This window comes from Somniosus microcephalus, chromosome 12 (genome assembly GCF_052327205.1).
Source record: "Somniosus microcephalus isolate GS21.2 chromosome 12, FLI_Smic_1.0, whole genome shotgun sequence".
Taxonomy (NCBI): domain Eukaryota; kingdom Metazoa; phylum Chordata; class Chondrichthyes; order Squaliformes; family Somniosidae; genus Somniosus; species Somniosus microcephalus.
In genome coordinates, this window is record NC_140998.1 from 45,631,990 (window position 1) to 45,643,694 (window position 11,705).

General features: G+C 40.3%; 1 protein-coding gene across 1 annotated transcript; it reads left to right on the forward strand.

Moving 5' to 3' along the window:
• The first annotated feature begins 418 nt into the window (after positions 1-418).
• Positions 419-10,977, forward strand: LOC147109137 (alpha-1-antiproteinase-like). Its single transcript, XM_086002761.1, has 5 exons — positions 419-488; positions 711-1,351; positions 5,554-5,824; positions 7,986-8,133; positions 10,421-10,977. The coding sequence occupies exons 2-5, from the start codon at positions 718-720 to the stop codon at positions 10,607-10,609; spliced, it is 1,242 nt and encodes a 413-aa protein (XP_085858887.1). The 5' UTR covers positions 419-488; positions 711-717; the 3' UTR covers positions 10,610-10,977.
• The last annotated feature ends 728 nt before the right edge of the window (positions 10,978-11,705 follow it).

Here is an 11,705-nt window from a genome sequence, read left to right on the forward strand (position 1 = left end):
CTCTTAAGCTGCCGCTGTTTATAATTCTATGAAAAATCAACTATGCTGGAGTTAGCTAATGAGAATGAATTAGAATTATAAGGCTGCAAGTTTATTTACAACAATAGCCTTGTGTAAAAATGTGGGAATTAGCAATAATTATCCAGTAACAAATGGCTTATAATTTATTTAGAACAACATAGCTTGGGAGACATCAGTCTATAATAGAAGAGAGGGAAATTGGACCAACATGCACCTTTTCTCAATGCAAAATGTAATAGATGAAACTAATGTTACAAAAACCTTTTTAACGTATTTGGCTAAGCACAAAGTTGAAAGAATGGTAAACACCATTGTCTAGCAATGATAACTGCTGGACTGAAGGTCAGTTTACTGATTAATGTGTAACTCATCTGTTTGCATTTGCTACGGTATAAATTGACAGGAAACACCAAGGACCGTGCCTGAACAGGGAGAAAGCCGAGTACGAAAGGCCTGCTTCATTTTAGGTAGGACTCTGAAATTATGATCAGACTTTAAATAAGAAGCTCCTAGTAAATTGACTTGTTCTAGAGGTTAAGTTGGCAATATTCGAACTTCTTTAGGACTCAGTTAGCTTACAGGATGTACTAAAGATTCATCATTAAGTTTCCACAGAATGTAAGTGAAGCCTGGTCAGAATTGGAACAATCTCAAAACACTGCAATACAAGTGTGCTCTTTGTTTTTCAGGTTCAAGATGGAGAAGCTGATTCCAGTTGCTTTGCTACTGGTCACTGTGCTCTACAGTGGAATAGTCAGTGTCAATGGAGAACCTGCTGTACCGAACGAAAACAATCTAAATAGACAACTGTCTGCACTCAAACTTTCAGCTGCAAATACAGATTTTGCCTTGCGTCTCTACAGGCAGATTGCCTCTCTACCAAGCTCGACTTCTCAAAATATTTTCTTCTCTCCAATAAGTATCTCTGCCGCCCTCGCTATGCTGTCTCAGGGTGCAAAACAAAACACTCGAGATCAGCTTCTCCAGGTTCTCGGGTTCAGCAATATGAGACAGAATGATGCGACAGAAGTGCATGTGGCGTTCAAAGACCTCCTGCAAGAGCTAACCAGAGAAAGTAGTGAACTGCATTTGATGATGGGAAACTCTCTGTACGTCCAACAGGGACTCTTACTTAAAAAGAAATTCCTTGAGGATACAAGGCAATTTTATTTGGCAGAGGCAACCAACATTGATTTCAGAGCACCAGAAAAAGCAAAAGAACAGATCAACACTTATGTGAGAAATCAAACAGATGGCAAAATTCAAGACTTTATTAAAAAGCTTAATCCTGACACAGTGATGATACTTCTCAATTATGTCTTGTTCAAAGGTAAGACGTCTTTTGTAAGTTATACACACATATCTTAAAGCATTTGAACAAAGGGACGATATAGCTTATGTACCTTGAGTAGGACAATTTCTTAATGATGTTTTCAAGTTAAATTCTTTGGGGGAAACGATTGGTTTCATAAAGCAGTCATTTTGATGATTCGTAATAGAGGAAACTTAAGCTACATTAAGGTGTATTGATGAGATATTAATCTTCAAAACAATTAATTTCGTTCATTTAGATATCTAAAAAATGATCCTAAACAAAATGTTTTTTCAATCAAATCTGTGTTTTGTTTTTAGTTTATTTGTTTGAGGGATGACAGTCTGGCTCCGTGTTAGCAAAGCTCTCATTATTGTGTTAGTCAAAGAAGTCTTTCTCTTAACTGTCTCTGTCAGCTTCATGTTTCATCGCTCTCTTTATATTGTGTTCTTCTTTCTCCTTATCGTTTCTCCTGCTGCTTTCTGTTCCATCTTCTGCTTTTCTCTCAAATTCAAATTCAAATTCAAATTCTTTATTGGCATGAAAGTTTACAGAGAACCATATTGCCAAAGCTTACATAGCTCTCTCACTTGTGTTCAACTTCTCTCTCTGATCTTGTGCTTCTGCTTCTATCTGCCTGCCTGTCTCTCTCCCCTTGAGCTGCTCTTACTCTCTCCATCTGTCTTCCCATCTACTGGCCTGTCTCTGCTCTTATCTTACACTGCCTCTTTCTCCTCCCTCAAACTGTGCTCTTCTACTCCTCCTGTCTGTTTCCCTTTTTTTTGCTTTTCTTTTATTCAGGTCACAGTTTCAGTGGAGGACGGGTGTGGCAGACTCCCAGGTCTACGGAATGTGCCTGGTCGCTGGTGGAGAAGGGTTCGAAGATAGAGAGAACTTGCATTTATACACAGCCATTCAAGTTCTCAGGATGATCCAAAGCACTTCAGAGCCAATGAATGACTTTAGAATTGTAGTCACTGTTATTTTATAGGTGAATGTAGCAGCCATTTTGCACGCAGCAAGGCACCATGAACAACAATGAGATAAATGGCCAGCTAATCTGTTTTTGGACCTAGTGATTGAGGGGTAAAAGCTGGCCTCTGGTGGGGGTGGGATCGGTCCAGGACCGCAGACTGGCAGAATATGGATGACACAAGGTAATCTATGTAGGGAGGGGGGACAATGAGGCAAGGGCCAAAGCAGATAATTCCAATGGAAAGTATGTTTGTTGCAGCTTACATTGCTACAATATTTCCATCATTCCTTGGAGTCAGAGAGGCAGCCAAGTCATGATACAGGAAATAAGGGTAACACTAACAGAAATTCTCAAATCTCTTCACACATTGCAGATAGATTTGGCAATCAACAGCACAAAAGAAATTTAAGATGCATTATGTTGCATGGATGAGATTTTTGGAAGGATTAATTTAATTAGATGTTTAAAAGATTGATCTTAAGTAATTATTTTTCATCAGAGTATTCCTATAAGGAGATTTGGTTAATACACAAACAGAGGTGAGAGAGTGACATTCTAATTTTATAAATTGAAATAAAGTTAATTATTTGCTTATCACTGACATGAAATTCAAAAATTAATGAATGTTTCATTAACAGATACATATTTTACTCGTTTCTTGATTTAATTAAAATTGTATTCTAAGAAGTAGTCCTCCAGATGATATTCTATTATCAGGTTATTATTGCTCCGAGTTGCCCATACCTTGCAATGTGAGTTCCCTAAATGGGAAGTAATGAAGCACATATTTAACATGAAGTGAAGTTTTATCATCGGCACCTCTTTAAAAATGGACTAACAGGAGTTATGATGAAAGTCTCAACTGTCCATTGAGTGCAAAGATCCAGAGCGAAATGAATTTGGCCAACCTTGACTTCATACTTAGAAAGTGCACGTCTACAGCACAAATCTGCCCATCATTCACCAATACTTGCTACTCCGTGTCAGTTTGGCTTCAAAAGGACGAGAATAGTTGCTTTGGGAACTGAAAAAATGTTATCCCTCTTGTTCATTTCAAAATTTTGGCGTAAAGGTGCAAGGTTTTCAATGCTGAGCAATGAAATATTTTGCTATTTTGGATTTTACACCCAGTGTCATCATAAGGCAATCTGAGGTCAGATAGAGCAGAGATGGAAGCAGAGCAAAATGTTTCTCATTCTGCCTCAAAAGAAAACCCCATCCTGATTAATATCAGCAAATATCCAGCATACTTCATCAGTCACCTTTCAACGATGTTACTTAACCCTAGCCCCTCATACCACTGGCTGAGTAACCCCCCACTGCTAGTTTCCCGGGTTTTATCAATAATCATTATATAAATACAAAAACCAGAAAAAATAAAAGAATGTTAAACCAGAATTGTAGTACATAGCAACACTCAGCTAGCATTCAATTAGCGGATGAACTCCACTCCATTCAGGAAGAAAAAGCGATGACAATGTCTGTTCTTTCAGACCAGCTCATCACTGACATCAGCTGAGTGGGAATTAGTGCCTCCACTTGATACAAAATGTTGGGCCTGTGCAGAGCTCGGCACCGCACTGAAACTCACCAGTTCTCCTACAGAAGAAGGGTTTACTCAAATCTAAACATTGGGCAAATAGTGGGTGAACAAAACTATTGGCTTTAAATTGGCTGTAAGGTTGTGCATTAGTCAGCCTTTGTACAGGTTGTATCTCCTGTGGAACCAGGGGCCTGCTTTACATACTGCTGTGAGGTAATTGACACCCTGCAGGGAGCTGTAAAATAATGGCTGTGACTTATACAAATGATTTTACAGTAATTCTTTAAAGTTGCTCAAATTTTCAGGCCTAGAAATTCAGTAGCGCCCCGCATCCCTCTTGGGGCGCTGCAGCTGAATATCACTGCGCAACGTGCGGCACAGCGCGCTGCGGTACTGCAGGCCTTCCTCCACTTCTTAAAGGGGAGGGGCCTTGTGCAGCGCAATCGAGGACCGCGAGTGCCGGCAAAAGAGCCCGGCACCGAGGAGAAATGCCGGGCTCTTGGAACGCAGTCGGCACTCTGCGGTGGGGGGGGCAGCACGGAGGTGTGCTGGCAGGAGGCCAGCAAAAAAAATGGCCGCCCCACACCTCTCCTTTAATTAGCGCCTCTACCGCCGCAGGTAGGCCCCCTGAACCGTGCGCAAATAGCGTCCAGCGTTAAAGCAGGGGGCGCAACTAAATATCACGATCGGGGCGGTAGCGGGGCACTGCGCACACTGATGACGTAATCGGTAGCGGCGCAGCGCTAACGGCTAGCGCCACCATTAGCGTCCCGCTAAATTTAGTGGGAGGCGTGGCCAGTGGCTTCCAACCCACTTAGTGCCCTCTTAAGGCGCTAACGAGTGGTGCAGCCCACTGAATTTCTAGGCCTCAGTGTATTAACTCTGAATCAATTTGTAGCAATAAAGGTAGAGTCATTACTCCCAATTCTATACTGCTCAGTTCTAGATTTTATGACTCATACCTTATGAGAGACTTTCAGAATGAAAGGGAAAGCAAAGGTTAGTGAGAATATGTTCGAGAAAATATAAGAGGTATCTTTTTAAAGTGTTAAAAATTATATATAACTTGTGAACGTAGATTCTCAACAGGTACATAAGGAGAAAGAGAGAGAACTTGCATTTATATAGCACCTTTCACTACCTCAGGAAGTGCCAAAGCAATTCACAGCCAATGAACCACTCAGTTTTAGAATGGCTGTGCAGTAGGCCTGGTGTCGGGCATTCACCGACCTACTTTATCACTGCACGGCTAGTGCTTCATGCAACAAGATCCGAGTGGAAAAGATTATTTTTTAAACGCAGGGGCTTGTCCCTATCACAGATAAATAACAAAGTATTAGATTAGATTTATTTGTGCCAAAAGAAATCATTGGCCATGAATTCTTTTTGGAATTTCTATGGAGTTTAGTTGCCTTCCTTTGTGATTGTTAGAAGCAAAATCCGTGTCGATAGAAAGTGGGGAATTGTTCTACACTTGCAATGACTGAGGGTTAAATCCCTCTGCAGATTATTTTTAGCACACTGCTTAATGTGTTGATGATCATTTTCTGTTGACTTTCAGTTAACCTCTACACTAAACAGAGGAGATTAAACTCCTTTCTTGTTAACTTTAGGGAAGGGAAGAAATTATATGTTGTATGTTCATACAAGTTAGTGAACTGTTCAGTGTAGTGTCTCACTATCTCTATTTGATTCTTGTAGGTAAATGGATGAAACCTTTTGATCCTCGGTACACTCGTGAAGCTGACTTTCATGTAGATGATGCAACAACAGTGAAAGTTCAAATGATGAGTAAAACGGGCATGTTTCATAACAGTTACGATCAGCAACTTTCTAGTTCTGTGATTAGGGTTCCATATAACGGAAATGCTTCCCTGGTGCTGATTCTACCAGACCCTGGAAAATTGGCAGAAGTGGAACAAAATCTGACCATTACCAATTTTCAACACTTATTTTATTCATTACAGCTTAGGTATGTTCATCACATCGGTGAAATCAAGTTAAATATAATTATTTTCTAGCTGTGCAGAGGTAGAGCGCTCCATTCAGCTTAAAGGGGGAAAAAATCCTTGTTTTGCAGCTAATACTACACTAGTCATCAACGTCCTTTAGATTGCACAGCCTGAGTGCTCCCAGGCACCTCAGCCACTAGCCTAAACATCCATTCCCTCCCTCACTGTTGTATTGGGGCGCCATTGTGTGCTATCTACAGCATGCACTGCAGCGACTCACCAAGGCTTCTTCGGGAGCACCTCCCAAACCCACGACCTCCACCACCCAGAAGGACAAGGACAGCAGATTTATTTTTTTTAAATTTGTTCCAGGATGTGGGTGGTACTGGCAAGGCCAGTATTTATTGCCCATCCCCAATTGCCCTTGAGAAGGTGGTGGTGAGCGGTCTTCTTGAATGGTTGCTGTCTGTGTGGTGAAGGTACTCCCACAGTGCTGTTAGGGAGGGAGTTCCAGGATTTTGACCCCACGACGATGGTAGTGACACACAACACAATGAAGGGTGTCTTTGGTGTGAAGATGGGACTTCATCTCCACAAGGACTGTGTGGTGGTCATTGCTACCAAGCTGTCATGGACAGATGCATCTGCGACAGGTAGATTGGTGAGGACGAGGTCAAGTAGGTTTTTCCCTCATGTTGGTTCTCTCACAACCTGCCGCAGGCCCAGTCTGGCAGCCATGTCCTTCAGGGCTTTGCCATCTTGGTCAGTAGTGGTGCTACCGAGCCACTCTTGGTGATGGACATCGAAGTCACCCACCTAGATTACATTTTGTGCCCTTACTACCCTCAGTGCTTCTTCCAAATGGTGGAAATCAGCAGGAGGTTTCCTTGCCCATGCTTGACCTGAAGCCATGAGAGTTCATGGGGTCCAGATTCAATGTTCAGGACTCCCAGGGCCACTCCCTCCCGACTGTATACCACTGTGCCGCCCCCCCTGGTGGGTCTGTCCTGCCGGTGGGACAGGACATACCCAGGGATGGTGATGGAGGAGTCCGGAATATTGGCTGAAAGGTATGATTCTGTGAGTATAACTATGTCAGACTGTTGCTTGACTAGCCGAGGCTGATGCCAATTGGTCCGTTCGGTTTTGCTCTTGTTGTTTCTTGTAGCGGTTTGTTACAACGGAGTGGCTTTCGAGGCCATTTCAGATGGCAGTTAAGAGTCAACCACATTGCTGTGGATCTGTAGTAACATATCGGCCAGAACAGTTAAGGATGGCAGATTACCTTCCCTAAAGGGCATTATTGAGCCAGATGGGTTTTAACACCATCACCTGCAAGTTCCCCTCCAAGTCACACACCATTCTGACTTGGACATATATTGCAGTTCCTTCATTGTCGCTGGGTCAGAATTGTGGAAGTCCCTACTTAACAGCATTCTGAAAGCACCTTCACCACACAGACTGCAATGGTTCAAGGAGGTCAACCACCACCTTCTAAAGGGCAACAAGGAATGGACAATAAATGTTGGCCTTGCCAGTGATGCAAACATCCCAAGAATGATTTTCTTTAATAGCTTAATTCCTCTTGCAGTGTAATAGTTGAATCACTAAATCTTCATCCCCTCAATGTCCTTTGAAGTTACAATTTTATCATGGTCCTTTCAAAACAATGCAATATTTACCTCTTGCCTCTGACGTATAATAGTTCTTTGCATCACAAGTCTGTCTCTCATTCCTGCACTAACATCATAACGGTTCCCAGAGACTCTCCATGTTGCATCCCTTTTTCTTTAGGTCTCATTCTCCCAGCATTCACAAGCCTAATGTTTGTGAATTGAATAAGTCCCATTCATTCCTAGGAAGCATGGTTTCTCTAGTACAACAAAGCAGTCTGAGGATGAAAAACAAAGACCATTTACAGAAGTCTAGACTGGCTGACATCTATCGGTCAGCTTAAAGTTTCTAGCCACAAGACAAACTCTGCCTTAACTTTTAATTTATACAAAGAAAATATATAATATACAAGGCCAGATCTACCACCATATTAATTTATACTGTCACTTTTTTATTGGTTTAATTTATGTATTGTTAAAAATGACAAAACAAAGAAATGGTAAACTTATTAAGAAATGAGAAAATGATGAGAGAAGTAACACCTTTCTGACACTATGTTTGTAATAGTTCTGCAGACCTGTACCTCCCAAAGTTGTCGATGAAGGTATCCTACAAGCTCAAAAACCTACTGATGACGATGGGTATCACAGACGCATTTACTGATGATGCAAACCTTTCTGGAATATCTGAAACTAAACCACTAAAAGTATCTGAGGTAATACACTGGAAAACTAATAATATTGAATTTGTTTTTGCAAACTAACAAAAGAACATGGAAACATTGGCCAAATTATTGGAATGATACAGATGTTAAAATTTGCATATAACATTTGAATAATTATCATCGGAAGACACAAATATGCCTTTAAGTTTTTACGTGATCTTTCTCTCTTGCCCGTCATCTTTCTGGAGTATCATCTGAAGAAATATTTTACTCTGCGCTGCCTAAAATAAACTTAAATGTGTATTGTCGGATGTTCTAGCTACTGTAGGCCATCAAGTTTCTGGCTTTAAGCAGGCTGAGTCCATCTGTACAGGGCAACATAACAATTTTCACATTGCTTGCCTGTGTAAATCATGTCCCAAAAGCAGGGATGACCTGTGGTCATAAAATAACAAGTTGCAACTGTGACAAGCATACACATGATCAGTTGTTTCCATGTAGTTGACAATACTCTGGAATCCATGATGCAACATAAATCGGCATCCGATTTCCAAGCAAGTGTTAATAACAATTATTGAAACAATAATCTAAGAATTGTAACAGTTTCACAAAGGAATGACGCAGGAGGAATACCTTTCTCCAGTATCTGAGTGCAATGTAACTTCAGTAAGACACAAATGATTTATTGGGAAACTAAAGTCAAGGGCGGAGGCCCACAGTTCACAACACCTGCTTGGTGAATAGAGTAAGAGGTAAGGGCTTCAAATTCCTGTGTGACGTGTTTTCCATGCATTGGCCAACATGATTCCATCAATAGCCTATACGCTATTATAACAAAGATAAACAGGTTATTCATATAGCTAAAATAACATACAGCAAAGCTGATGTGAACACATTAACCTGTACACACAATTTCAACCCCAAGATGAGATGAATCTTGAAGAAGTAGCTAAATGATGTCAAACTTGAGTGTTAAAATCCTGTACATTGCAGGCGGTGGGAAAAACTGAGCGAGGTAAGGTAGTCCACAGGTTTGAGGTTCTAGGAAAGATTGAGTTACAATAGGAAATATTACTTGAAGTCTCGATTTAAACACAGCAAGGATGGAGCCAGGAAGAAAAGGGTGTAGGAAGATATATTGGGAACTTAGAAGAAAGGAATGCTCAAAGCAGCACTGGCCATTTTAGTATCTATAAAATAAAAAGATTGAGAAGCTGGGGGCTACAGGTGAAAAAAGGATCATATAATTGAACAACAGGCTTTTTCTTATTTCCTGTTAAGGAATTCAAGAGACTTCAGACATGGGAGCAGCACCTGCATCTTAGGCAGATTTGGCGTAATAGGGAGTTAAGAGCTGTAGAGAGGAAAAGAAGTGCTTAGCTTTAAAAAGGAAACTGAGCTTTATCAATCAAGGAGATATGGGAGCTCTAGTTGAGATAAGAAGAAATGGAGAAGTTTAAGAATACCCATACACAAAGGAGAACAAAATTTGATATCAAAGGCAAAAGCTGGTCACTGTTGGTTGGATTTGAAATTCACATGATAAAACTATATCTACAACAAACAAAATCATCAACGACGGAGATCAGGATTCAGGGATTCAACTGGTGCATTGGAAGAGGACTGAAAGTAATGTGCACTGAGGGCATGCAGGAATTAACTGACTCTTATGTGGAATTGTCCACAGAAGAGGAGATAGCGTTAGATGATGAGTGGATGAAGTTCTTGATATGGAGAGTGAAAGAAAACAGAGTCCTAGGGAAAGACAAAAGAGACAGAATAAGATGGGATAAATTCAGAGGCACATATCCCATGGCCCAAAATGGGGGTGTAACAGGACCAGAGAGCTTATTGGAATTCAGAAAATGGAGGATCTAACAGACATATGGGTATAAAACCTGATGTCTGACACAGTGATAAAGCAGGGAGGTTCTATATTATTAAACTAAGATTGATACATTTATATTAATCATTGTGTTCCATCCATTTTATCCCATTTCTTGGACAGGTGTAACACCTGCACAGTATACACTGGATATGTTGATAGGATTAGATGAAGTGGGGTTGGAGGAGGCTTGTGTGGATAAACACTGGCATGGACCAGTTGGGCCGAATGGTCTGTTTCTATGTTGTACATTCAATGTAATTCTATGTGTGATTGGACGATCCAATGCACGACAGGCCTAAAGAATGATAAAATTGTATTTAAACCTACTGGATTATTTTAATTGCTGGATTAGAAGAACTAATTTAACATTAAAGAGTTAGAAAACACATTAAACTATTAAAATGGATGCTACTTCTATTCATCAGATTCCTTGGTTCCTTGTTCCTGTAGGTGTCTCATGAGGCAGTGCTGGATGTTGATGAAAGAGGAACAGTAGCTACAGCAGTTACTGCAGTTGAAATAATGCCACTCTCAATGCCTTTTCAGTATGTATTTAACAGACCCTTCTTACTATTAATTGCTGAACACAGCACCAAGAGTATCCTGTTTGCAGGAAGAGTGATGAACCCCACTGTTTGACACTGGCGCAAAATCCACTCATTCACAAAAAATGCAGCATCAATAAATGGAAAGCAATGAAGTTACTTCTAACAGCTGTTAATGTTTAAATAGTTTGAAGGTTAGCCTGCATAATTAGTTAAAAAAATTGCTTTACAATAGAGTAATGTGCCAAACATCTTATGAAGTGATCTCAAGTCAAATAAAGCTCTCTTCAATAATAATCAAGTGCATCAAATTTATTTGTAGACTAAATGTAGACTTATTGTTTTCATGCTTTGCATAATTCATAAGTACTTAAATTACATAACTTATATTAAAAGTAGAAATTGCATCTGAACTTTTCCAATGTCGTTTGCAGTTTGTTTTAATTAAATGCTCTTCGTGAACTAGTGTCTGGTAGACTTATATTTTGTTTGATGAGTGTGAAGGACTGGAAGAAGTAATCAAAATTATCAACAGGATGACACCATGTCTACGAAATGACTTTCCACCTCTATAATCAATAATCCACGACTTTCTGCCCATTGAAGTGAATGGCCACATAAAACATGGGCTAGCATGCACAGAAATGGAAAAGCACTGGCCAATGTCATTGGGTTGTGTGTTTATGAACAAATGGAAAAATGTTGCCACATTTTTCATGGAGGTAATGCATGTAGAGAAAAAAAAACCTTTTGTTATAATGTGTGTTTACCAAAATAGGGATGGCAGTAGCAGTGGCATCTTTTGTAACCTATTATATCCAGTGACACCATTAAGGATGCCTCAAAAATCATGGCAGGGTGTTCCTGGATGGCTCTGATATTGTGGTTGAACACCTACCAGTGTCTCCTAACTGAGCATAACATTACCCTTTCTGCATATTTTTATGCTTTTTCACATATATTGATGAGTCAGTGATAAAAATGAATGCTAAGTGACTATTGATTTGACACCAAGGAGCACAGTTTACAAAGACTATAATGAAGTAGGAACATAGGAACAGGAGTAGGCCATTCAACCATTCAATGAGATCATGGCTGATCTGCGACCTAACTCCATATACCCGCCTTTGGCCCATATCACATAATACCTTTGGTTAACAAAAAGCTATCAATCTCCGATTTAAAATTAA